This window comes from Dunckerocampus dactyliophorus, chromosome 10 (genome assembly GCF_027744805.1).
Source record: "Dunckerocampus dactyliophorus isolate RoL2022-P2 chromosome 10, RoL_Ddac_1.1, whole genome shotgun sequence".
Lineage (NCBI taxonomy): Eukaryota > Metazoa > Chordata > Actinopteri > Syngnathiformes > Syngnathidae > Dunckerocampus > Dunckerocampus dactyliophorus.
The window spans coordinates 8,958,162-8,982,821 of NC_072828.1; the positions used below are offsets into that span (position 1 = coordinate 8,958,162).

The window sequence follows — 24,660 nt, forward strand, 5'->3', positions numbered from 1 at the left end:
AGTGTGCCGCCTAGGCAACATGGCCGCCGTCAACCGTACAGAGCAGCAGTTCTTCCCAGCTATGTGACTGCTGGCGCCCGCTGAGCAACACTTGTGTTGGATCTGTTTGGTGTGTTGGCTGTCCTGACGCGGGACCGACATGGCTCAGTGTGTCCAGTCGGTACAGGAGTTCGTCCAGGACTCGTTCGTGCCCATGGTGGCGGTCCTGTGCAGCGACGAGGCGGAGAGAATGACTCGCAAGAACAACCTGAATTTTGCCGAACTGCTGCGGCCTTTCTGCCGGCTGACTTCCGAAGGTACGCGCGACTCTTTATCAGCGCTGTCGGCGTCACACGGGTAGGCTGCGAGGCGCCTGTAGCCCCGGCCGAGTGACATTGGCGTTAGCTTGGTGCTAGCAGCCAGGCTAGCTTGACTAAGCAGCTAACTTTGACAGCAGGTGTCTGCTACCTGAACGCTTTTCCTTCTGTTTGATTGCTAGCATGCTAGCACTGGAATCACTCTGGTAGAAGTTGTAATATTTACTCCAGTACACTTCGTCATGTTCTCCTCTTTCAGGTTACCAATTTAACCTCTGACCTCCCTAACAACTTCAAACAGCAGTGTTTGCTTGACTTTAATTTAATTCCATTACAGTAAATGCATCCGATTATGGTTTTGTTGTATAGCAGGAGCCACACAGAACTATTGACAGTTGTGCGGTCCTCTTCAACGTCCTTTGAAATTAATATTAGGAAAGTGTTAAAACCAATCCAATTTTGGTCAGGATATGCTAAGCAATTAAAAAATTAGAACAAATAGCTTACATGTTAGATTTGTGTTCTAGGATAGAAAGCAAATCTTGCGAGCCTTTGTGTCCTGGCCAAAATGTACTTATCTTAGGGGTCCTAAAAGAGAAAATATTAGCTCTGATTGACACAAAATCCAGTACGCATGTTATCATGACAAGACTGTGGCGATTTTCTGTGTTCTAATACTCCTTCATAATGTTCCGATGTGGGTCGTGTTTAATTTTATTTGTAGAATATGCGAGCCGTAAATGGTTCCTGGGCCATGTGGGTCAAGTATATTTTTCTTTAAAGTTCGAAAAAGACGTTACAGCTGAGTGCAAAACTTGTTGCACAAGATTCCCATTGTGGCACAGAACCGGGAAAGTTTAATACGACCGAACTCATCGCACATTTGAAGCAGCATCACACGGGAAACTCCCATGGGATGACAAGAAGTCATTAGCTATAACAGAAAAGATAACCAGCCCCTGTGGGTGGTGAGTAATGTCGGGTTTAAAAGATTCATTGAACACCTCGAAACTCATTATATTATGCCGAGTTGCCACTACATTGTTGAGAAAACTATACTCCAGATACATAAAGAAGTAAATGGGTCAGTTTTTGTCATACTTACTGTTGCTGATTAATGTTTTCTGCTTGAGTAATATAATTTGCTTAATATAATTTCTCTTCTAACATTCCACACAACAAAATAAGTGTGAATGATTAATGATGTATGATTATTGATGTATGAATGATTGACCCCCCGTTAACCCACCACCTGCGGGGGCAAGCATAAGGGTCCGGTGCATTGCGTTTTGGGTGGCGGTCGAGGGCGGGCACCTAGGCGACCTGGTCTTCGGCGGCCAAATCTGGTTCTTGGGACATGGAACAACACTTCTCTGGCGGGGAAGGAGCCCGAACTTTTGAGAGAGGTTGAGACATTCCGACTAGATATAGTCGGACTCACCTCGACCCACAGTTTGGGTTCTGGATCCAAACTCCTCGAGAGGGGCTGGACCTTGTTCTACTCTGGAGTTGCTGCAGTGGAGAGGCGGCGAGCTGGTGTGGGCTTATTAATAGCCCCCCTGGCTCGGTGCCTCTGTGTTGGAGTCATCCCCGGTGAACGAGAGGGTCATTTCCCTACGCCTTCGGGTTGGGGAAAGGGTCCTGACTGTCGTTTGTGCGTACGCGCCAAACGGCAGTTCAGAGTACCCAGCCTTCCTGGAGTCCATCAGAGGGGTGCTGGAGAGCACCCCAACTAGTGACTCTGTCGTTTTACTGGGAGACTTCAACGCCCATGTGGGCAATGACAGTGTGACCTGGAGGGGCGTGATTGGGAGGAACGACCTCCCCGATCTGAACCCGTGCGGTGTGATGTTGTTGGACTTCTGTGCGAACCACAGTTTGTCCATCACAAACACCATGTTCCAACATAAGGATGTCCATAAGTGCACATGGCACCAGGACACCCTAGGCCGCAGGTCGATGATCGACTTTGTAGTCGTATCATCAGACCTGCGTCCGCATGTTTTGGACACACGGGTAAAGAGAGGGGCTGAGCTGTCAACTGATCACCACCTGGTGATGAGTTGGATTAGATGGCGGGGGAGGATGCCGGACAGACCCGGGAGACCCAAACGTGTAGTGAGGGTGTGCTGGGAATGTTTGGCAGAGTCTCCTGTTCGTCGAGTCTTCAGCTCTCACCTCCGGCAGAGCTTCTCCTGCATCCCGGGGGAGGACGAGGATATCGAGTCCGAATGGGCTGTATTCCGTGCCTCCATTGCTGAGGCAGCCGATCGGAGCTGCGGCCGCAAGGTGGTCGGTGCCAGTCGTGGCGGCAAGCCCGGAACCCGATGGTGGACACCAGAGGTCAGGGCTGCCGTCAAGCTGAAGAAGGAGTCCTATCAAGCATGGATGGCTTGTGGGACTCCTGAAGCAGCTGACGGGTACCGGCAGGCTAAGCGGCACGTGGCTTCGGCGGTGGTCAAGGCAAAAACTCGGGTGTGGGAGGAGTTCGGTGAGGCCATGGAACACGACTTTGGGTCGGCATCGAAGAGGTTCTGGCAAACCGTCTGGCGCCTCAGAAAGTGGAAGCAGTGCCCAGTCCACACTGTTTACAGTGGGGATGAGGGCCTGCTGACCTAGACTGAGGATATAGTTGGGCGGTGGAAGGAATACTTTGAGGCCCTTCTCAATCCCACTGACATACCTTCCATAGAGGAAGCAGAGACTGAGGATACGAACGCGGACAGTTCCATCACTGTGCCTGAGGTATCTGGGGTAGTCAAAATGCTCCCCAGTGGCAAAGCTCCGGGGGTGGACGAGTTTCACCCTGAATTCCTCAAGGCTCTGGATGTTGCGGGACTGTCTTGGCTGACACGTCTCTTCAACATTGCGTGGAAGTCGGGAACAGTACCTCTGGATTGGCAGACTGGGGTGGTGGTCCCCCTTTTCAAGAAGTGTGACCGGAGGGTGTGTTCCAACTATAGGGGGATCACACTCCTCAGCCTCCCTGGGAAAGTCTATTCCAGGGTGCTGGAGAGAAGGGTACGACCGTTAATCGAACCTCGGCTACAGCAGGTGCAATGTGGTTTTCGTCCTGGTCGCGGAACACTGGTTTAGCTCTACACCCTTGCAAGGGTACCGGAGGGTACTTTGGAGTTTGCCCAACCGGTCTACATGTGCTTTGTGGACCTGGAAAAGGCATTCGACCGTGTCCCTCGCGGTGTCCTGTGGGGGGTGCTTCGGGAGTATGGGCTTGGTGGCGCGCTACTATGTGCCATTCATTCCTTGTACAACCGTAGCAGGAGCCTGGTTCGCATTGCCAGTAGTAAGTCAAGCCTGTTTCCGGTGAACGTTGGCCTCCGCCAAGGCTGCCCTTTGTCACCGATTCTGTTTATAATTTTCATGGACAGAATTTCTAGGCGCAGCCAAGGTGTCGAGGGAGTCCAGTTCGTGGGCACTCAAATCTCATCTCTGCTATTTGCAGACGATGTGGTCCTGATGGCCTCATCAGGCTGTGACCTGCAGCGTTTACTGGGACGGTTTGCATCTGAGTGTGAAGCTTCTGGGATGAGACTCAGCACCTCCAAATCCGAGGCCATGGTTCTCAGTCGGAAAAGGGTGGATTGCTCCTTCCGGGTTGGGAATGAGGTCCTGCCCCAGGTGGAGGAGTTCAAGTATCTCGGGGTCTTGTTCACGAGTGAGGGAAGGTTGGAGCATGAGGTCGATAGGCGGATCGGCGCAGCGTCTGCAGTAATGCGGTCGCTGTACCGGACCGTTGTGGTGAAGAGAGAGCTGAGCCGGAAGGCAAAGCTCTCAATTTACCATTCGATCTATGTTCCCACCCTCACCTATGGTCATGAGCTTTGGGTCATGACCGAAAGAACGAGATCGCGGATACAAGCGGCTGAAATGAGTTTTCTTCGTAGGGTAGCGGGACTCACCCTAAGAGACAGGGTGAGGAGCTCGGTTATCCGGGAAGAGCTCAGAGTAGAGCCGCTGCTCCTTCACATCGAGAGGAGCCAGCTGAGGTGGCTCGGGCATCTAGTCCGGATGCCTCCCGGGCATCTAGTCCGGATGCCTCCCGGACGCCTCCCTAGTGAGGTGTTTCGGGCATGCCCAGCCGGGAGAAGGCCCCGGGGAAGACCTAGGACACGCTGGAGGGATTATGTCTCACAGCTGGCCTGGGAACGCCTCGGTGTCCTCCCCGTGGAGCTGGAGGAGGTGGTCGGGGACCGGGAAGTCTGGGCTTCCCTACTGAGACTGCTGCCCCCGCGACCCGGACCCGGATAAGCGGAGGAAAATGGAATGGAATGGAATGGAATGGAATGATTGATGCTGGTATCGGATTTTTATTGGTATCGGCCGATATTCAAGCCTGCAATATTGGTATCGGATCAGAAGTGAAAAAGTTGTATTGGGAAACCCCTTACAAATATGTTTAGTGTAAGTACAGTCAAACCTGTCTTAGCGGCCACCTGCCTATACCAGCCACTGAAAAATCCCCTGCAGCAAATTTACATGTTATAGACCCTGTGTATATCAGTCACCTGTCTAACGCGGCCAGCGGCCACCCATTTTGTCTCCCTTGGTCAATATCTGACTGCATATAGCGGCCAAATTACCTACTCAAGTAGAAGCTTCATGCACGAAAAAGTTTCGTTTTTCAATCAATGAAGCCGTCGTGTGTAGACTTTAATTACTGAGTCCTAGCTCAGTCACAATCATTCACAAGATCCACACAAACTGTCAGTTGTTCGACATAAAAAAGCTGTCTTCTTTTGAGCTTGCTATTTCCTGGTCAAACATGTAACTTTAAGAGCATTTGCACCAAAACATTACCGCAAAGTAGGCTGGGAACAGGACGTGCTCCCAGCGACGCTACAATAAAAAAAAACATACGCTAGCATGCATGCGGCAGCAGGAGCCAAATTGAGTTCGGTTGTACTTAATTGAAGTATTTTAGAATGTACTCACGTTATTTTTGATCAATCCTCATCCACAAATCCATCAAAGTCCTCATCTTCTGTATTTGACACAAAAAAGCCGTCTTCTTTTCCGTTCGCTACTAGTCTGTTACTAGTCGCTATTTCTCCTGTTGCTTCTGCCAACTTTATTTATTGAACGCGGCGGCCACCAGACAGCAGCTCAGAACACACACACACACACACACACACACACACACACACACACACACGTGTCTCGTCTCGTCTCGTCTCGTCTCGTCTCGTCTCTCCTTTCTGCTTGCCCACAAGCCAAAGGTTAAACAAGCCCCACTACATAGCTGTCCAGCCAATGCCTGTAACAAGTGACACCGTTTATTTCCTGGTGTGAGACAATGTGCACTGGTCAATACTGTAATGCCGCTTGTTGTGGGGAAGGAGAGACTCACGTCGCCGATGCACTTTAATGGCTTTATTAACAGCGGAGAACACTGCAGGACTTTACATCCACGCCAACATAAACACACTTCCCAACTCTCTCCAAACTCACAGCTAGCACTGAGCCTAGTTCTCCTGCTCGGGACGCCCACCGTCACTTCCTGTCACTTCCTGATGAACTAAAACTGTAATGGCACTCTGCCGTATAAAAAGTAAAATATAAAAAACAAGCGTAAGACATTACTAGCACAGCTTTGTTCTGTGGGTCGTGGATAATAACAAGCCTATTAATGCTGTACAACTTTTATCCGCAGTCCCACAGTGCCCTCTACTGGTCAACATTATTATTATTTTTTCCCTTTTTTTTTCCTCTACTGGTCAACATTCAAACCAGACGGCAACCTGTCTATAGAGGCCACCTGTCTATAGTGGCCACTTTTGCAGTGTCCCTTTAGTGGCCGCTATAGACAAGTTTGACTGTATATGGTAAACTACAAATAAACTTTTTTCTGTCGCTTCCTTTTGTTGTTTTTTTAAAATGTCACAAACAAGACTGAGCCGTCAGTGAGCGCTTTTAGATCGGGGAGGGGCCCAAGGCAGCACTTGCTGCTTGTTGAGAAGAGCGATACGTGCTTTTCAATGTCCGAGTCGGCAAAGTCTTTAAAAATTGTATCTAGAGGGGTCTGATTACTTGATAAATATAACGACAACGTCGCTAAGTTGGTAATATCGATCCCTCCCTCTCTGTCTTCTTATTCTCTTGTGGCAGGCTGCCACAAGCGGGAAACACTGCAATATGGTCTTTGTATACAGCCCATACAGCTTTTGTAAAGGATCTCATTTGATTGTGTACCTTATGAAGTGTCCAGTGAGTACAGTACAGCGAAAAGTGTTAAAGGAGACAACTCACTGCAGCAGTTAAAATGTTTCATGTTGAAGTATTCAATGATGTAATAAATATAATAAGGTGAAGATTAGGGGTGTAACGGTACGCCATAATGGTAATTGGTACAGTAGACGCCCCTACAACGTAAGTAATCCGTTCCGAGAACCTTTATGTTATAGGGATTTTATGTTATACGAAGCGTAAAATACATGTAAATAGCCTAATCTTTTCCAAGATCTTCCCAAACTCACCCCTTTGGCACTTCAAAATATTCAAAGTCCACCAAATATGTTGGGAAAATATAAGAAAAGGTTAGCATAAACATAGTACAGTAACATTCCAATATAAAATAAGTAACATAGTAACATAGTCATAACATAGTACAGTAACATTCCAATATAAAATAAGGTAATAAATAAGATTACTGTAAATGAATAAAACTGAAATCAAAAACAATCTTACCATTCACGAGATGTCTTGATCAGGAGCGCAAGTGGAGGCAGGAGGAGGAGGAGGACTAGCCTGAGTTGAAACGCGACTCAAAGAGTCAGCTGGTCTCACAGACAAACGCACACACACTACACGATAATGCTGTGTGCAAAATTAATTGTTTAAGTTAGTTTAAGGGTGACTGCGAAGAGGAAGGAGGTTGAAGGGAGAAACCTGTCTCTCACACAAACTCACGCACGTGCTGTATAAGTCAGCCAATGAGATGAGAGCGGAGGCGGTGCCCCGATAATCAGCCAATGAGATGAGAGCGGAGGCGGTGCCCCGATAATCAGCCAATGAGATGAGAGCGGAGGCGGTGCCCCGAAAATCAGCCAATGAGAGCGTGAAGCGTCGGAAGGCGTCACCAAGTGTTAGTCTGAACTTGCACCGACTTGAGGCTTTAATAAAGTTGATGGGGGGGGGGGAACTTGCACCGACTTGACGCTTTACGTTATATGAAATTTCTTCCATGATACGATGCAAAAACTTTACATAAATTCTTTACATTCAGTGGAATTTACGTAAAAGGAGGTTTACGTTATGCGAGGTACTAGGTTTTAATACTTCGGGAACTTCGGATTTTTTGACATGATGTCGTATCGCATCCCCATCAACAGTGTCGTCCATTAACAGCAACTTAACCCGACTTGGTCTCCTAAGTCCAGTTGTGGTCGGATTTTGGTGATGAAGAACGTAGTTCCACTTAGTTGCTGGAGACATTTAAGTAAAGAGTTTGGCTTCTCAAAACAATATGTGTTCAAAAGAGTAATAGGTTGCATCACAAAAATACTTTCTAAAAAAATCTGACCTCACAAAATGCTTGGCGCACTGTCACCTGTGCATTCATGTGTATGTGATGAGGACACTCTCATCTTCTTCTGCTGTGGAACACATACAGTATGTAAAGAAGATGGCCGTGGTATTACCGCGAGTATGTTTATCCCATACACATGAATGCGCAGGAGACAGTGCGCAAGGATACGGCGGGAGACATACAGCATATAACGCCGAGCGTTTTGTGAGGTCTGATTTTTTTTTTTTTTCTGAGAAGGCATTTTTGTGATGCAAAAAATGCAAAACAAAACAAGGTTTTCAAGCTGGACTGCGGTGTATTTGTTTACAGAGTAGACTATATTGCAAAGCTTGGCTTCACTTCCTTTCCTTACTTAACGTGTACTGTGAGGAAACTCGATATGCCTCTATATTGAAAAATCTGATTTATGAATACATGTACTGTCACACCCCTGGTACAGATACACAAGTTAAACTCTGATACAGGCATGTCAATATGAATTCAATGTATACAGTATAAACGTGATAAATGTGTTTTGGAATAGCATTTAGTGTTTGACTCTCAGCGTGCTCCCGTAGGTCACATCCGGGACCCCAACAACCAGCTGCAGGTGGTCAAAAACCTGCGCATCTGTGTCAACAACGTGGTGACGAGCACCAGCACGGCGTCCACCACCCTCAGCCCCGCCCAGCGTCACCGGCTCAATGAAGTAGTATTATCCTGCCATCCACAGGAGGGCGCTGTGTCCGCCACCATCACATCGAGGGACTATGACCTCAGCTTCAACGGTAAGAACACACCTGTAGCTGTACATGTGCAGTGTTACTGGTGTACTTGTGGACGAAGTCCTTTGTTGTTATTCTGGTGTTTTAAATGCTATCCTACACAGCCTTTCATAGCTTGTAAAGGTTCATGCAAGAAGAAGGATGCTGCAATTGAGGGCCAACTTGTGAATCTAGCAGCCTCTCAACACTTAAATAATCTCACAACTCACATATCATCATAAAGTAGTAGAATGAACATGAGTTGTGCTAACATGAACAATGCTGCTTGTCGGAGGTGTCATACATGGAAAGGAGATATTCCTAACACCAGCCGGCTCTCTGCTTCCACCTGTCAGATCATTCTCTTAAAGCTAGCGCCCCCTGGTACAGTGCCTGGAGAGACACTCTAGAAGAGGTCTGCACCTCCAAGCACTTCACAGGTACCGCCGTCGTCTGCTAGATGTGTGACTAGATGTAGACCTGCTCCCGAGCTTCCTCTGGGTGGTGGATCCTTGTAAAGCCGCTCTTTCCTTTCTCCTCCCGTCACCTCACTGTAGAGCCTTCTGCACTTTTAGTTCCCATGTAGAATTCCTGTCTGACCCTCACAAGTCCATCAGGTTGTGGCGTTTTTGAGTCGTGAGTTATGAGTTAAACGACAAAATTTCTCCCGACTGCACAATTTTCCTAAACACAGCAGTTGTCCTCTGTTATTTTGCGAGGCCAGAAAAAAAACTCTTTTCCACTCACGCGCTTCACACCTTACTCACTCTCCGCCAACATCATCTTCATACCAAGATACGGTTTTCCCCCATGATCCTCCTCCTCTTCCCTCACTGTTTCCAGGTCCTGTAAAATCCGATTCTACCGAAGATTCTGTTAAGATTGTTCAAGATTTTCCTCCTTTCACCAAGGTTCATCTTCTCTCAACACAATCCAACGTCCTCTTGTTCCCAAAATGATCCTCCTATTCTCTAAAATCACCTTCTTTTCTGAAATCATCTTCTTTATGATGCTGTTTTGAGATCTTCCAAGATACCTTTCTCCATGTTTAAATTTTTCCCAGATCACCTTCTTCTCCAAAGTTCTCCCAGATCCTGTTCTTCTCTAGTACATCCACACACGAGCATATCACACCAGGTGTGCGCCATGTGAGGCATTGAAGGGGTTTGTGGTGCCAGACTTGCTGCTTTACCCGTGCAGCCACAAGGAGCTGATTTCACTCCCATTGTCGGCCTGGAATGTAAGGTCAACTGAGTGATTTTTGATGTTTTTGTCTGCCTAGCGACCACGCCCTGGTTCGAGGCCTACAGGGAGAACTTCCTACAGTCGATGCCTGCCTCTGATCACGAGTTCCTCAATCACTACCTTGCCTGTATCCTTGTGATGGCTCTGCCCACACGCCGCAACCAAGCCAATGTGCTTCGCTCACTTTTTTTGCCTCTCCAAGGTGCATTCCCATCTTCATTTTCCTCTGAATAATAAATGGGCACACTCCTTTAGCATGGTTTCCTTGACAACCGCATCCTGTCAGGCCTGCTGGTTGTGTCATCAAATGAGGCCGTCCCCGTTGAGCAGTTCCTCAAACTGTCCCAAGAGCAGCACCGCATCCAGCACAGTGGGGAGTACACCAAGCCCAAGTGGTTCATTCCCAACACGCTCAAGTACTACGTGCTCCTGCACGATGTCAGCGAGGGCGACGGACAAAGGTATGAGAGCGTTTCCACTTCAGACATCCATGACCTGCTCACACAGTCATTTTCTCAGCGACAGCTTTTGATGTAGAGCAGGGGTGTCAAAACATTTTCCCCCCTGAGGGCCATACACTGAAAAATGAAAGAATGGAAAGGTCAGTTTGATATTTTTAACACATGTAGAAATGCTTAAAAGTGGTATATATTACAAGAAAAAAAAAGGTGTCTGAGCCTTGTAATATAGCTGAAATTGTTTATTATTAGGATGAACTTTGGTCCTTGCTCATTTTTTCCCCATTTTTTTCCACACCACCCCCAAAAATATTTTAAATTTTCGTCTTAAATAATCTTGGTAGATTTACTTCTTGTAGTAGTATTATGACTTTATTCCATATTTAGACTTTATTCCCATAATAAAGTCCCATATTGTAACTTATTTTGACTTTATTCTTATAAAATTACAGTGTTTTTTTTCAACTTCCTCCTTGTAAATTTTCTTGACATAATTGTTGATAGTTTTTTCCATAATATTTTGACTTTATTCTTGTAACATTAGAACTTTTTCCGCAACCTAATTTTACAAAAATTATAGCTTTATTTGTTTTGTTTGTTTTTCATAATATTACGACTTAAAATTTTTTTTCTTTAATATTTCAACTTTATGCTTCTAAAATGTCATTGTACAATATATATTATATAATATATTATATATTTTTGTGTATGTATATGTATGGCCGCACGGTTAGCACGTTGGCCAACACAGTAACAGCTTGGAGATCGGGAAGACCTGGGTTCGATTCTCCCCTGGGCATTTCTGTGTGGAGTTTGCATGTTCTCCCCATGGGTTTTCTCCTCCCACATTCCAAAAACATGCAGGTGAGGTTAATTGGCGACTCTAAATTGCCCATAGGTATGAATGTGAGTGTGAATGGTTGTTTGTCTATATGTGCCCTGCCATTGGCTGGCGACCAGTCCAGGGTGTACCCCGCCTGTCGCCCGAAGTCAGCTGGGATAGGCTCTAGCATGCCCCTGCGACCCTAATGAGGAAGAAGCGGTATAGATAGATGGATGTATATATATATGCATATGTATGTGTGTATATATATATTACGATTTATATTACAATGTTATTCTCATAAAATTGAAACTTTTTCTTGTTAGATATTAATATTAATTAATATTTTTACTTTATTCTTCTCTTTAAAATTACTGCTGTTTTTTTTTTTATTTTTTTAAAATTTGGATTTCTTGTTAAATTATATTTTTAGAATGTGCTGCAGGCCAGTAAAACAAAAAAACACAGCCGCGGGCCGCAAATAGCCCCCGGGCCGCACTGTGTTCACCCCTGGCGTTGATAGTTCTTCGTCCAAAGCAGTGGTACAAATGTCTTTGTTTCAACTGGAACTCGAAGTTTGTTCAGGAAACCCAAACTCGCCTCAATGGGTTGATTTGTGTTTCTGCATGTTCTGCAGGGCAGACTCTGTGTATGAGGATATGAAGCAAAGGTATGGACCTCAGGGCTGCTACCTGCTGAAAATTAACTCTCGTACACTCCCCGCTGAACAGAACGAACAGATTCCAGACCCATGGAGTCAGTATCTGCACAAGAATGACCTGCAGAGCCAGGTGGGTCCGTTTTCCTTCAAGAACATGGGTGTCCAAAATGCATCTCGCATATGTCCTCTTGTCTATTTTCACTCTGACTTTGTCTGCAGGATCAGCTTGATGATGATCTTCCAGCTGCAAGTGCTTCCACCGATGAAAATGACGTCAGTGGAACAGAGGATCATAATTCATCAGAGACAGGTCACTTTCAGAACCTACATCACTTTGACAGCTGCGCTACTTTTATTGAGTTAAAGCTCTAATGAAGAACTAATATTGACTTGTGACTTCCTTCTCTCAGGTGGAGAAGCTAATCGGCTGGAAGACCACCCTCTACAATTGGACTCTGTGAGCAGCTCAGGCAGCCTCCAGGCCCTTGGCACCACCCACGCTGAAGCCAAAAAACCTGTGAGGGAGACCGAGAGTGCGTCAGTGGGACACGGGGCTTGTCTGACCTTGAACGACCACGACCACATTCGCCAGTTTATCCAGGAGTTCACCTCCAGGGGCCTGCTGCCTCACATAGAGAAGAACATCAGGCAGCTCAATGATCAGGTGCTTTGTCGTCTCTTAAAAGTCAACTTTTGTAGTCTACATCCTCCTTGTCTCGTACGGTTCTTGCCAGCATCCTCCCTCGGCAGTACTCTCGCACACTGTCCCCCCTCCCAGCATCAGCCGAGTCCTCAGGTTATCCTCTCAATCCGCAGCTCGTATCCAGAAAAGGTTTGAGCCGTTCTCTGTTCACGGCCACCAAGAAGTGGTTTGGAGGTGGGAAAGCTCCGGAGAAGAGCATCAGTGAGCCCAAGAGCACTTCTGGCCTTCTGTAAGCTCACCGCAACCTCACCCTCATCACGTTCTGACTTTGTTCCGTCCGAGGCTTCTATAAAGACCTTTGACCTCTGTGATGTCAGCTATCCTCCAGAGGCCCCCGAACTGCAGATCAGGAAGATGGCTGACTTGTGCTTACTGGTTCAGCACTATGAACTGGCTTACAGCTGTTACCACACAGCCAAGAAAGACTTCCTGTCTGACCAGGCCATGCTTTACGCCGCGGGGGCATTGGTGAGCACACATGCACAAAGGACTTTTTCTTTCATGGTCATTGAAAAGACGCCTTAACTTCCTGCTGGGAGTATATTGTTAATCTTGTGGATATTTAATGATAGTCATCGCATTATGCTTCTCGCAAGTAGATAAAATGTTCATCATGTGTCATCACTACCTTTATTTTCCTCCTCTTCACCTTCCCTTTAGGAAATGGCTGCAGTCTCTGCATTTCTTCAGGCTGGAGCCCCCCGACCGTATCCTGCACATTACATGGACACGGCCATCCAGACGTACAGAGACGTCTGCAGGTATCAACTTACTGTAAAATATGAATGAGATCCTTTTTAGAAAGCATTGTACATTTAAAGCTACCTTTGCTAGCTCACATGCACATTGAGCAGGAGCACCGTGTTTCATCATTGACAGTCTTCTGATTCAGAGGGTGGACATTGCCGTCTTCTACTGACTACTCTTTTACCCCTCACAGAAACATGGTGCTAGCAGAGCGCTGTGCTCTCCTCAGTGCAGAGATACTCAAGAGTCAAGGCAAATATTCGGAAGCTGCGACGCTCCTAATCAAAATGACAAGTGAGGTGAGGAAACCTGCTTGACTCTGTCGCTATTTGAGGTTGTTCCACAGATTGTGAAAATTCTGGCCTGACATTTTCCATCCAGGACTCAGACCTGCGCAGTGCTCTGCTGTTGGAGCAGGCGGCCCACTGCTTTGTTAACATGCGGACTCGCATGCTGCGCAAATTTGCCTTCCACATGATCCTAGCGGGTCACCGCTTCAGCAAAGCAGGCCAGGTTAGTCTCTAGACCACCGCATCTGAGCCCAAAGAAGAATAGAAGGCGGGTTTGACTTCCTTTTTGTTGTGCATGTAGAAGAGGCACGCACTACGCTGCTACTGTCAGGCCATGCAGGTCTACAAGGGCAGGTCCTGGTCTCTGGCAGAGGACCATATCAACTTCACCATCGGCCGGCAGTCCTTCACTCTCGGCCAACCGGAAAAGGCTGTGGCTGCCTTCAAGCAGATCCTGACTAATGACAGCAGGCAGACGGCCACGCAGCAGGGCGCCTTCTTTAGAGAGTACCTCTACGTTTACAAGGTGACATGAAGTAATATAGTTGGGTACCAAAATAATTAATCGATACTGTACCAAGTGCAGTGGTAATGTACCTAAACACATTAATGGTTGACAAAAAACGTATCTCCGGTCACAGTATTGGATTGGATGGATGTTTTTTTTTGCAATATAAATAAGACTTTCCTTCATTGTGGATAACAAAATGAACCAATCAGGTTGCTTGTTTGTCATTCAGAGTGTGATCAGCAGAAGTGAAGTCATTCTGCCCCAGCTGCCGCTGCCCTGCATCCAGAGCTCCGCCACCAGGGTCTACTTCGGCCATGAGCGCCGCCTCGCTGAGGGTAATGCACTCATGCGCTACTTCCAGCTGGATGGATTCATACATGCTGATTGTCAGGTTTTGATTGAGTCACATGATGTGCAGGTGAAAAGCAGGCCGCTACTCACGTGTCGCTGGACCAGGAGTACGACCCGGACTTGGCGGCCATGTGGTACAAGCTGGAGGAGCAGCTGGCGGCGGCTGCCAACCGAGGGGTGGTTCCCGTGAACTTCCAGCCCAGCCAGTGCTACCTGAACAGCCAGACGGATAACCTGCACAACCCGCTGGCTGTGGTGGAAGGTGCAAGCCCGTCAGATCGCTCACACAATTCCAGGCTGACGTTGGTGCCACCTACTCCCTCTGTCTCTCTGCAGAGCCAATCATCGTGGAGGTGATGTTCAGAAACCCTCTTAAGGTTCCTCTGTCGCTGTCTTGCCTCTCGCTACTCTGGAGGTTCGCCTGTGATGGCAAGAAAACAACTCAAGAGTCTTCAGGAGAGTTCATCACAAATGAGGACACGTCGGCTCAGGAGGTGCAATGCCTGCACATGTTTCTCCTTGCATGTTCATTCAAAGAAAAAGATTGATTGACTCCCTGTGTTTGCCCATGCAGACGTCACACAGAGATGACCTTGTCACCACTGAGACAATACCAGACTTTAATTTAGGTCCAGAGGAAACCAAAATGGTGAGTTGTCACTCCTACATGATGCTAGCAGTGTTAGCATCGTGAACATGACCTTTAACAGTCAGTGTCACCTTTTACCTCAGGCTCGGCTGAGGCTGCTGCCGCACAGAACGGGCCAGCTGAACATTGTGGGCGTGGTGTACGACCTGGCTGCTGCGTCCTCTGGAGACATGGTTGCCGACGGTAAAGTGAGCACGTCACAGCCTTGTCAGCTGTCAATTAACTGACACTCGCCACGGCCTTGCTTGCAGGGCAGCAAAAGTCTGATATCATGGTTGTTCGAGGAAAGCAGGATCTGAAGATTCGAGGCCCGCGACTAAATCAGACCAAAGAGGACAAGATGTTTGTACGATATGGACCCGATCGACGCCTGGATCCAATCATCACTCCGCCCATGGCCCTGATGGAGGTATCAGTCCACTCCTCTGATTCACAATCTCTTATTGTGAAGTGACATGTGCATACGTACCTGTGTGTGTCAGGTCTTCTTCCTGCAGTTTCCCACCGCACTGCTGTGCGGCGAGATCAGAAAGGCGTATGTTGAGTTTTGCAACGTCAGTGGCGTGTCACTCAGCAGCTTGCGCGTAGCATCCACACATCCCGATTTCTTCACCTTCGGCAGTCAGGCCACGACGCCCCTCACACCCCTCAGTCCAACCTCAGCTGAAAACTGCTCAGCCTACAAAACCTTAGCCACACCCCCTGGATCCACGCCGGGCTCTGTGGCGTCTGAGACGCTGGTCTCAGCGGAAGATTTCAGTCTGCTATCTAACGTGGTGGACATCCCCATAAATGGTGGCATGCTGCACCCGGGCGAGTCCATGCAGCTTCCTCTCTGGCTTCGAGGCCCAGACCAGGAAGGCGTTCATGAGATCAACTTCCTGTTCTACTACGAGAGCCCAGAGAAAGGGACCAAGATCAGGTAGAACCTCACTGGATGTTACACTAGCAGGCATCTGAAAGGATGGACGTCGGCTAACGTGTACTTCCTCCTGCAGTCACCGCGTGCTGCGGCACACGGTGTTCATCTGTGCAAGTCGCTCTCTGAGCGTGCAAGCGTCGGCCTGCTGCAGCAGTGTACCGCCGCAGCGCGGCCCGGGCGAGGACAGTGGGACGCTAGTGTTCATTGACGTGGAGAACATTAACACGGTGAGAGTCCCGCCACTGTGCACGTCATGACAGTGCTCGTCAACTGACGGTCATCATTACCTCTCAGAGTGAAGCTGGCGTCCGCGAGTTCCACATAGTTCAGGTGTCAAGTAGCAGTCAGCGCTGGCGCCTGCACAAGTGCATCAACCCAGCCAAGGAGAACGGTATGTGTGCTGTTATGTTTCTAAACTTTATTTTCTAAGCTTTGAGGGAGGGGGGTGCAAGGAGGAATCCATTACATTTTGGTAAGAAACTGGATAAAAGTGCAAGTACAGGAATGGATGCGTCCCACCCTTCAGAATCATGATAGAACTGCCGGTGTGTTTTTCGATGAACCAGAAAGTTTTGTTAGCAGTTTGTTCTTGGTGGCCCTCTCAAAGTGCAACCTGCTTAAGTTGGTCCCGCTTATGTTGACAACCTGTCTATGTCGACCAACTCATTAAGTCCAGATCCGGGAAGTTATGTCGACATAATTTCATCATTAGCAGATCATTCCTCCCCCATGCCATACGGCTTTTCAACAGAGGGGCAGCGATAAAAACACACACAGGACTGGACTTACGAACTTATCATGAATAATTCTCATTATTATTATTATTATTATTATTATGTATTATTGCACTACAAATTGGAAGTGGACCGTTTTGTATTATTTATTGGTGTATTTATTCTTATTCTATTTTCTTATTTTTCTTTTCTTATCTCGCCTGTCTTGCTCTGATTGATTATTATGACTTTATCTTTATATGATTTTTGGAGAGCTGCTTGAAATGTGGATTTCTCTTGGAGAATAATCAAGTATCTATCTAATCATTATCACTAAGCAGTGTGAATGACAACAGCAACATAACTACTGTCTGGTTATGCAGCATTAAATGTGCACACAGCAACTTCCTGTTCAATGCAAAGTCAGCTTCAAAATAAAAGCATGGCAGGATTAACCTGGATTCTACCACAGCAACTAACGAAATGCACTCATTTCATTTTTTTTACTGAGATTGAAGTTAAGATTTTTGCATGTATGAAAGCTTTATTGTCATTGTAGTCAACCAAATTACTGCAGCAGCTCTGATAGATGATAATTTATACTCTTATCATATAAAAACATCCATCCATCCATCCATTTTCTATGCTGCTTCTCCTCATTAGGGCCGCGGGGCATATAAAAACAGAAGAATCAAATGAAGAAAATACACACATGGAGGAAATACTGTCATAGGTTAAAAAAAAATCATTATTTTGCAAGAAATGGCAAATTTCGGTTATGTCCATGTCAGCCAGTCCGACGGGTGTCATTACATAAACGGGTTCCACTGTGTATGGATTTAGATATGTTATGTAGTTGTATATGGTCATGATAAAACACCTCACCTAGGGGGTATACTGCAAAAGTGGCTCAGCAAAATCAGGCTTTGTGCTCAAGATGCAGCTCAGCAAAACCTAAATTACCCAAACAGAATTAAACGGTGCTGCAACAGTGGTTATCAACTTACTTTCGGAAGTCCGGTTCTCGACTTTAGGCCCAGTGCGCATTCACATAAAAGGGGACGTTTGACGTCATATTATTCTACCTCAATGCAAAAATGAAGCAATCCCAGCCAGTGTATTTAACACAAGATGAGCAAGTAATTATTATGGAGCATTATGAGGAGTTCAAAAAGATTGTCATCTCCAAAAAGCAACACTGTGAGCGAGAGAGGACAACTGTTTTTTTCATTTTTGAATGATGTCTATATTGTTTTCATATTTTGCTGATCTCTATAATAGAATTTGTGTGTGTGTATATGTTTTATTGAAAGCGAGGCTGAGTATGCACAGGCTATAAATGTTCTGTTTGTTTTTTTTTCACTGATCCTTTTATTCATAGTCATATCAAACTGAAATAATTTATCCTCATTATCTGTGACAAATAAGTAGTAGGTTGACAGACAGATTAGTTGCGTCAGTGTGCTCGAGACATGCTTTACCTGGTAATGACCACCTGGTGGCAGTGTTGATGTGGTTTGTGGCAACTTTTCCTTTGACAACTTTTCCCTTTTTGTTAAAATAAATACGTGTTTTATTACAGTTGATTGAAGCATCGTAGAACTTATTCCTCCGGAAAATACTGTAATATAAAAAGACCAACAGGCTGAGTGCTCACACTAGGACTGATGTGACATATACATCTGCTAACCTTGGCCATATGAATATTTCACATTGCATTTCATTCCTGACGCTTGGCTCAGAAAGTGAGCATATGTAGTGTATTCCCTTGGCTGAAAATCTCTCGCTTATAGATGGATGATTTCATCAAGGAATGCTAGCAGATCAGCGCGATCTTGAAAAAGCTACTCCCGTCATAGTGCTGCTCGAATTGTTGTTGCTCCCAGATCCACTGGGTTCTCAATAAATGGTGATGCCATCTCTGAACTCATAACTCATAGCCTAAGTTACCATGGTGATATAGCTGCTATAAAAGAGAGCTACCTTCCTTGAAACAGGCAAGCCCGGCTTACCACTCAACACACCTCGCTAACCCACTAAACTCGCTTTGCAGTATACCCCCCTAACCTTAGCTGCTGCTGATGATGATGTTTGTCCTCCAGACTGCAAACTCAGCAGCAGAGAACGAGCCAAGCTGTGTTTCAGGGCCACACCATGCAATGCTCCACAAGGTGTGTCGCCACATCCTCAAAACTCACCCATCTGCCTTCAATGGCCTGACATGTTCTAACTGTGTCTCTTTATGTATGTATGTATGTGTTTGTGGGTGCGTGCGTGTGTGTGTGTGTGTGTGTGTGTGTGTGTGTGTGTTTTTTGCAGCTACCTCAGACGCCGTCAAACTCTTCACCTTTGCAGACCTAAACCTGGGCAACGAGCGGGTATGCCGGGCCAGCTGTCAGCTTACTCTACCGACCGGTCACATTGTCTGTGTTCTTCGATTTGTCTTGTCTCCCTGCAGATCGTCAGTTCGGCCACGCCCTGCGGTGACTTCTTCTTTCGATGCCGCTGGACGTCTGAGTCTCGGCAAGCTGATGCGTCGTCAACCAGGATGTCATCCGAGGCGAGGAACTCCAGTCTGGTCACCGCTGAGGACAAAAGGTGTGATGTGGCCCACATGGTGAAGAAATGCAACGAACTGGACCTCAGCATCATCGTAATCTGGAAGGTAAACTAATGGTCAAGTCAATGACTCTGGTTTGACTCGTGAAGAATAAACGTGTGTGTGCATGCATGCAGGCATATGTGGTGGAGGACAACAAGCAGCTGATTCTGGAGGGTCAGCTCCATGTGGCGTTGCAGGCTGTCGGCAAGGAGGCCACTTCTTTGACACCCAAAGAGGTACAGAAAACCCCCTCGCTTGTCCTCCTGGTGGGGACACACCATGATAGCAATGTTGTGATGACATCTCACCACACTCACCTTGATTTTTGTCGTGGTGGCAGGAAGCTCAGGAGATGGTTCTGTTCAAGTTCAAGTCGGATCTACCGCCTCCAGCCGTGCTGCCGTCTGCAGAACTGTCCCGACTGGTGAAGACCAACATGCACTACCCTGAGACGTACACACACGCATTCACACACAACAGGTGACACACACACGCACATAGTGTTAATGATAATACTAATAATTAATGTAATAATGGTTGTTTTCTTTCTCTAGTATTTGTGTTGTTCCAGTTTCTTTGGTTCTGTCCAACTGCTGCTGGACTCAGGTGGACGTGGTTGTTGACTTGAGGCATAAAACCATCAGGTGTGTGTTGTGTTGGAATGGCATGCCTTTGTTGCCATGATAATATTGTCTGTGCTTTGGAACATCTTAAGGTTGAACACAAACCAGTCTGTTTGAGAAAATAATTCCCATAGGAAATAAACAGCGAGACATGGCCAACATAAACACACACTAGCGTTAGCTGTGGATGCTACAGTTGATTATGTTTTATTAACTGTACAGGATATGTTTTTAGTCACATTGTAACATAGTTTTCCCAAATATTTTGATGGAATTTGCAGTTGTACCACCTCAGCGGCGTTCCGCTCTACCGTGCACATAACATTTTTGTTTGTTTGTTTTTATGCTGACTTTTCCAGTTCTGAGGCATTGGAAGTGCACAGCACATTCACGTGGGTGGGTCAGAGCCGCTACAAGGTGCAGCTGAAGCCTCGCCAGGTGATGTGCCTCACGCTGCGAGCGTGCTTTGTCCAGCCTGGCGTCTACAACATCAACACGCCACGCGTCTTTGCCAAGCCCGCCGAGCAGGACACCGCGTCCGAGACGGGTCAGCAGAACGCAGGCCCCGCCCTCATCATCATCAACAACGTCTGAGCGTACGGGACGATGGCTACAGAAGATGTCGTCACAGCTGTGACTTTGAGCATACGCGTCAGGGATTTCAACTTGCAATGGGCTGCAGTGATCAGGAGGTCAGCATACTTGTGGATCAGGACGCTGACTGTGTGTGCGCGCGTGTGTGTGTGGGGCGCTACAAGTTTGGGGGCGGAACCATTCAGAATAAGGACCTCCTACTGAGGAATAATTTCCTGTATGGCACAGGGTTTTGCCCCACCCCTTTTTAGGAGGCTAGTAGCAGGTTGTGCTCCTGGCTTCCATCATAGATGAAGTGATCATGACCACTAAATCATTCTGAAGCTACTAGCATGTCTGGTCTCTCCCAACCAAAAGACTACCACACAGCACTCCTAAACGAACTGCCCTCCCCCACCAAGCCCTGGACTGTCCTGTGGGAATGCGTGCTTGTATTAGCAAGATGTTGACTCCAATTTTAAAACTAACTTGCGTGACTGTCACCTCCTGTTAAAGGTGTACTATATTTATAACAAATATCATGTAAATAGTAAATAAACATGTTACTAATTCTTCACGCTGTAAAGTGACAGAGATGATTGTTTTCAACAACATTCACCAGCACACCGTCCTTGCATTTTGTTTGCAAACTTTTTAGGCAAGTTAGAAATTTAGTATGTGAAAAATCACAATGAAAATGTGAGTTATAATTTGTGAACGTGTCAAATATTGCGGGCCGGCACGGTGGTCTAGTGGTTAGCATTTTGGCCACACAGGCACAGTCAGGAGATTGGGAAGACCTGGGTTCGAATCTCCGTTGGGCATTTCTGTGTGGAGTTTCCATGTTCTCCCCCGTGCGTGGGTTTTCTCCTGGTACTCCGGTTTCCTCCCACATTCCAAAAACATGCATGTTAGGTTAATTGCCGACTCTAAATTGTCCATAGGTATGAATGTGAGTGAATGGTTGTTTGTCTATATGTGCCCTGCGATTGACTGGCGACCAGTCCAGGGTGTACCCCGCCCGTCGCCAGCTGGGATAGGCTCCAGGATACCCCCGTGACCCTAATGAGGAGAAGCGGTATAGAAAATGGATGGACAAACATTGCAGCAATCAATTCAGGCTGTGTTTGATACTTTTATTTTGAAAATTATTAGGATGGACAACCAAATTCCAGGTATGTTGTCAACATTTAAGTATGTGTGTTGCTTTGTTTTACACACACTGACATGAGTCCAGCGTCAATGTGGTCAGTGAGGTTGTGCCGACTGGATCTCCTGGTACTGCGGCTCTGTTCGGTACAGGCAGTAGTGCTGAGCCATGAAGATGATGTCAAAGGCCACCGAAAAGAGGCCAAGGCCGAACTTGGTGGGGTCGCCGAATATAAGCCCCCACTCGTCTGAAAACAGAAAGATGTCACAGACAAGTAGCGTGAGCTTGCGAAGATTGCTGTAAAACATTACCATTGTTGTACGAGTCTATAATCATCTGCAAGATGCTCAGCATGCCGCCACTGAAGTCCAGCAGCACGTTGCCGATGCTCCAGCCCACTGTGCTCTTCCTGCGGTAGTTCATGAGGGCCTGAGGGGGAAACATGACAATGTCATGTGACCAGAGCACAACAATGACACGCAACGGCAGTGGAAGCTCACCTGTGGCACATATTTGACCAGTGTGATGGCCAGCTTGATGTAGGAGACGAAGTAGAGGTAGTCCAGCCAGCTGATGCGTCTGGCCACAGCCAAAAACAAGCTGATGCCTGCAAATGACCAGCCAATCAGCAGCAGGAGGCGTGCCGTCCACGACACCCGCTGACCTCCTGTCTGGAAGAAAATTTCTTATTCTATCAGCAATCAAAATCCAGTTCAACTTAATGTTTCTTGTGGTTCTAGAATAATAAGGCAACAGGAGCAACCTCATAGATGGCGGCCTGGGTGACGTACACCAAACACAGAAGGAAGGCATGCAGGCTGAAGAAGACGTCATTGGCTTTCACTGGGTTAATTCCATTGGGATTCTTCTGGAGAAACTCCTCCTGTGAAGCCAGAAGTCAAACTGTTACACCATACGTCACATAAACATCGACGTTGGTTGGTGTCACCTTGATGGGAACTACCCAGAAAAGACAGACGTTGAAGACGCTGTAAGCAAAGAAGCCGGTCATGTTGAGTGCCAGGAAGTCAAAGTTGAGGCCCACCACACTGAAAACAAAAAAAAAAAAAACTTCCAAAGGTCACACTGTGGACACGTGACCTCAAAGAAACAAAAGCGCACCTTTTCCGTCTCCAGTTAACCCATGCTTGTGGGTAGAAGGACACGGACCAGGACAAGAAGTAAATCCAGCCAATCACCTCGCTGATGACAGCCAACACATTGCTATGGACCACCAAGAAGCGCAGCCTAGACGACCAGCTGCAGTGCCACCACATGAGGCGTCAGGAAGCAGGATTTCTCATGGTGACGCGGGACTTCTGATGGTGTCGCTTCTGGACCGCCACTCACCTGTGGATCTCTGTGTTGTTGCTCAGCAGGTACGTGGTCACCTGACCCGCACTGTGGGCCGTCGCTGTGAACACGACCGACGTCGTCTCAGCTGGCAGCAACACCTAAATGACACTCATCATGGAAACTTTGCATACACTGCAGTACAAATTTTTACGTTCAGGTCTTACCTGCTCTGGCACACTGATGATCAATGAGGAGCTGCTCTTAGAGCTGTAGGTCACATTGAACCGGATCGCCACCGGCTGTTGGAGCGGCACACTGGAATAAAAAACAAGCAGTTGTGACATCATCAAGTGGCATGGTGGCATATTTTATCTTCGAATATCTCCTGAGCTGAGCAAGCCTGAGACAACGTTCCCCAAAGTCTTCAAAGTGGATCAAAGAAGGAGAACAAGATGTCACGTTCCTTGTTTATGTTTCATCATGCTACACACAAGCACTAATGGTGGCACCAAGCCGTTTGGTGCCTTGACCAAGGGCATCTTATAATTTCCATGTGTTTGTGCACCATCTGGATGTGTTTACCTGGTAGTGATGGTGACATTGGCACTAGAATGTTCTTCCAGCATTACCGCCGCAGGGGCATTCAAGAAGACTTGTGCCTCTGCGCAAGGGAGAGATGATGTCACAGCTTCACAAGCGTGTACTGTGGAATAGTGTGGAATGTGAGGTGGTCACCTGAGAGGTTGCTTAGTATCCATAGCAGTAGCACCTGAGCCAGCAGATGACCCCTCAGGGTCAACATCGCTGCAAGAAACCTGAACGAGACCATGAAAAACATGAACTTGGTTGCCGGTCAATCTGCTAACGCTCATTTTATAGTAAAGCTATCATACGTATAGGAATGTTACAAAACCCATATTTTAGCGATTCAAAAATCTAAGGCACTGTGCATGCGCGCTCCATTAGGAGTGTCCATGGGGACATCCTTGAAAGTGCATTTTTCCATAGGATATCGAGTGTATTTCCATTCGTATAAGTGTTTGTTAGGTAGATTACGTCTTCCTCTTTAATTTCGTAGCGGATTTAGAGTGTTGGACCACATCGACTCATATGAAGGATACACAGCTTGCTGCTGCTGCTGCACATTAAAAATATGACACTTGACTTAATTTCTTCCCTGGACTTTTTGATTAAAAAAATGTACAGGATACTCTGGTGACTTTTAAAACAGACTTTCACAGCCTAAGTTATTATATATTTTGTAGTACGGTTGTATTTGCCAAGGTCCGTGGGTCGATCACAGCTGTTAAAGATATGATGTTAAAGCTATTTGTTAAACGTGGACCAAAGGCACTATTTTCCGGTTTGAAATTGCCTCTAACGTCATTCATATTTGGGGTAGTGAAGTGAATGAGGTCTCAAATTAAAGTTCAAGTCATGCTTTATCAGATAGAATTATTTTGCATTATTAAAATTTTGTAACATTCCCACGTAGTGTACTATGACGCTGAGAAATGAACAATAAATCAATAGCGGACTCATCTTCGGTCCGTAAACACACTGAAACACGGCATCTATATGAACAACACAGTTCTGTAATTTGAAAAATGAAGAATCTGACCTTTTCTGAGAAAAAACATCAAACTGACGGGAAAGAAGATGCGTCGACTGCTTCCTTATTGACGTTCAGGTCACATGACATGTGACGATAGCCCGGACTTTTATTCATTTATTTGTATTTACTTATGTATTCAATGT

General features: G+C 46.7%; 2 protein-coding genes across 3 annotated transcripts; one reads left to right on the top strand and one right to left on the bottom strand.

Annotated features, from left to right (window-relative positions):
* Position 1: 1 nt before the first annotated feature.
* trappc8 (trafficking protein particle complex subunit 8) lies at positions 2-24,462 on the top strand. Of its 2 annotated transcripts, XM_054790101.1 has the most exons (30): positions 2-296; positions 8,400-8,609; positions 8,942-9,025; positions 9,868-9,957; positions 10,117-10,291; positions 11,749-11,902; positions 11,992-12,082; positions 12,183-12,436; positions 12,589-12,704; positions 12,793-12,943; positions 13,136-13,236; positions 13,416-13,521; positions 13,604-13,735; positions 13,814-14,038; positions 14,253-14,358; positions 14,442-14,636; positions 14,711-14,868; positions 14,949-15,023; positions 15,107-15,206; positions 15,275-15,432; positions 15,506-15,945; positions 16,022-16,172; positions 16,240-16,336; positions 18,761-18,829; positions 18,978-19,036; positions 19,117-19,323; positions 19,395-19,496; positions 19,601-19,740; positions 19,815-19,904; positions 20,243-24,462. In XM_054790101.1, exons 1-30 carry the CDS (start codon positions 140-142, stop codon positions 20,475-20,477), a joined length of 4,428 nt encoding a protein of 1,475 aa, XP_054646076.1. In that variant the 5' UTR covers positions 2-139; the 3' UTR covers positions 20,478-24,462. The 2 variants fall into 2 exon arrangements, with proteins under 2 accessions (XP_054646076.1, XP_054646077.1); XM_054790102.1 differs by lacking the exon at positions 8,942-9,025 and having other exon boundaries at positions 20,243-24,461.
* Positions 21,579-24,598, bottom strand: ctns (cystinosin, lysosomal cystine transporter). Its single transcript, XM_054790105.1, has 11 exons — positions 24,524-24,598; positions 23,638-23,717; positions 23,485-23,563; positions 23,127-23,217; positions 22,957-23,060; positions 22,729-22,866; positions 22,556-22,655; positions 22,370-22,489; positions 22,107-22,277; positions 21,918-22,035; positions 21,579-21,853 (listed from the first exon to the last, which is right to left on the bottom strand). Exons 2-11 carry the CDS (start codon positions 23,702-23,704, stop codon positions 21,705-21,707), a joined length of 1,137 nt encoding a protein of 378 aa, XP_054646080.1. The 5' UTR covers positions 23,705-23,717; positions 24,524-24,598; the 3' UTR covers positions 21,579-21,704.
* Positions 24,599-24,660: the final 62 nt, after the last annotated feature.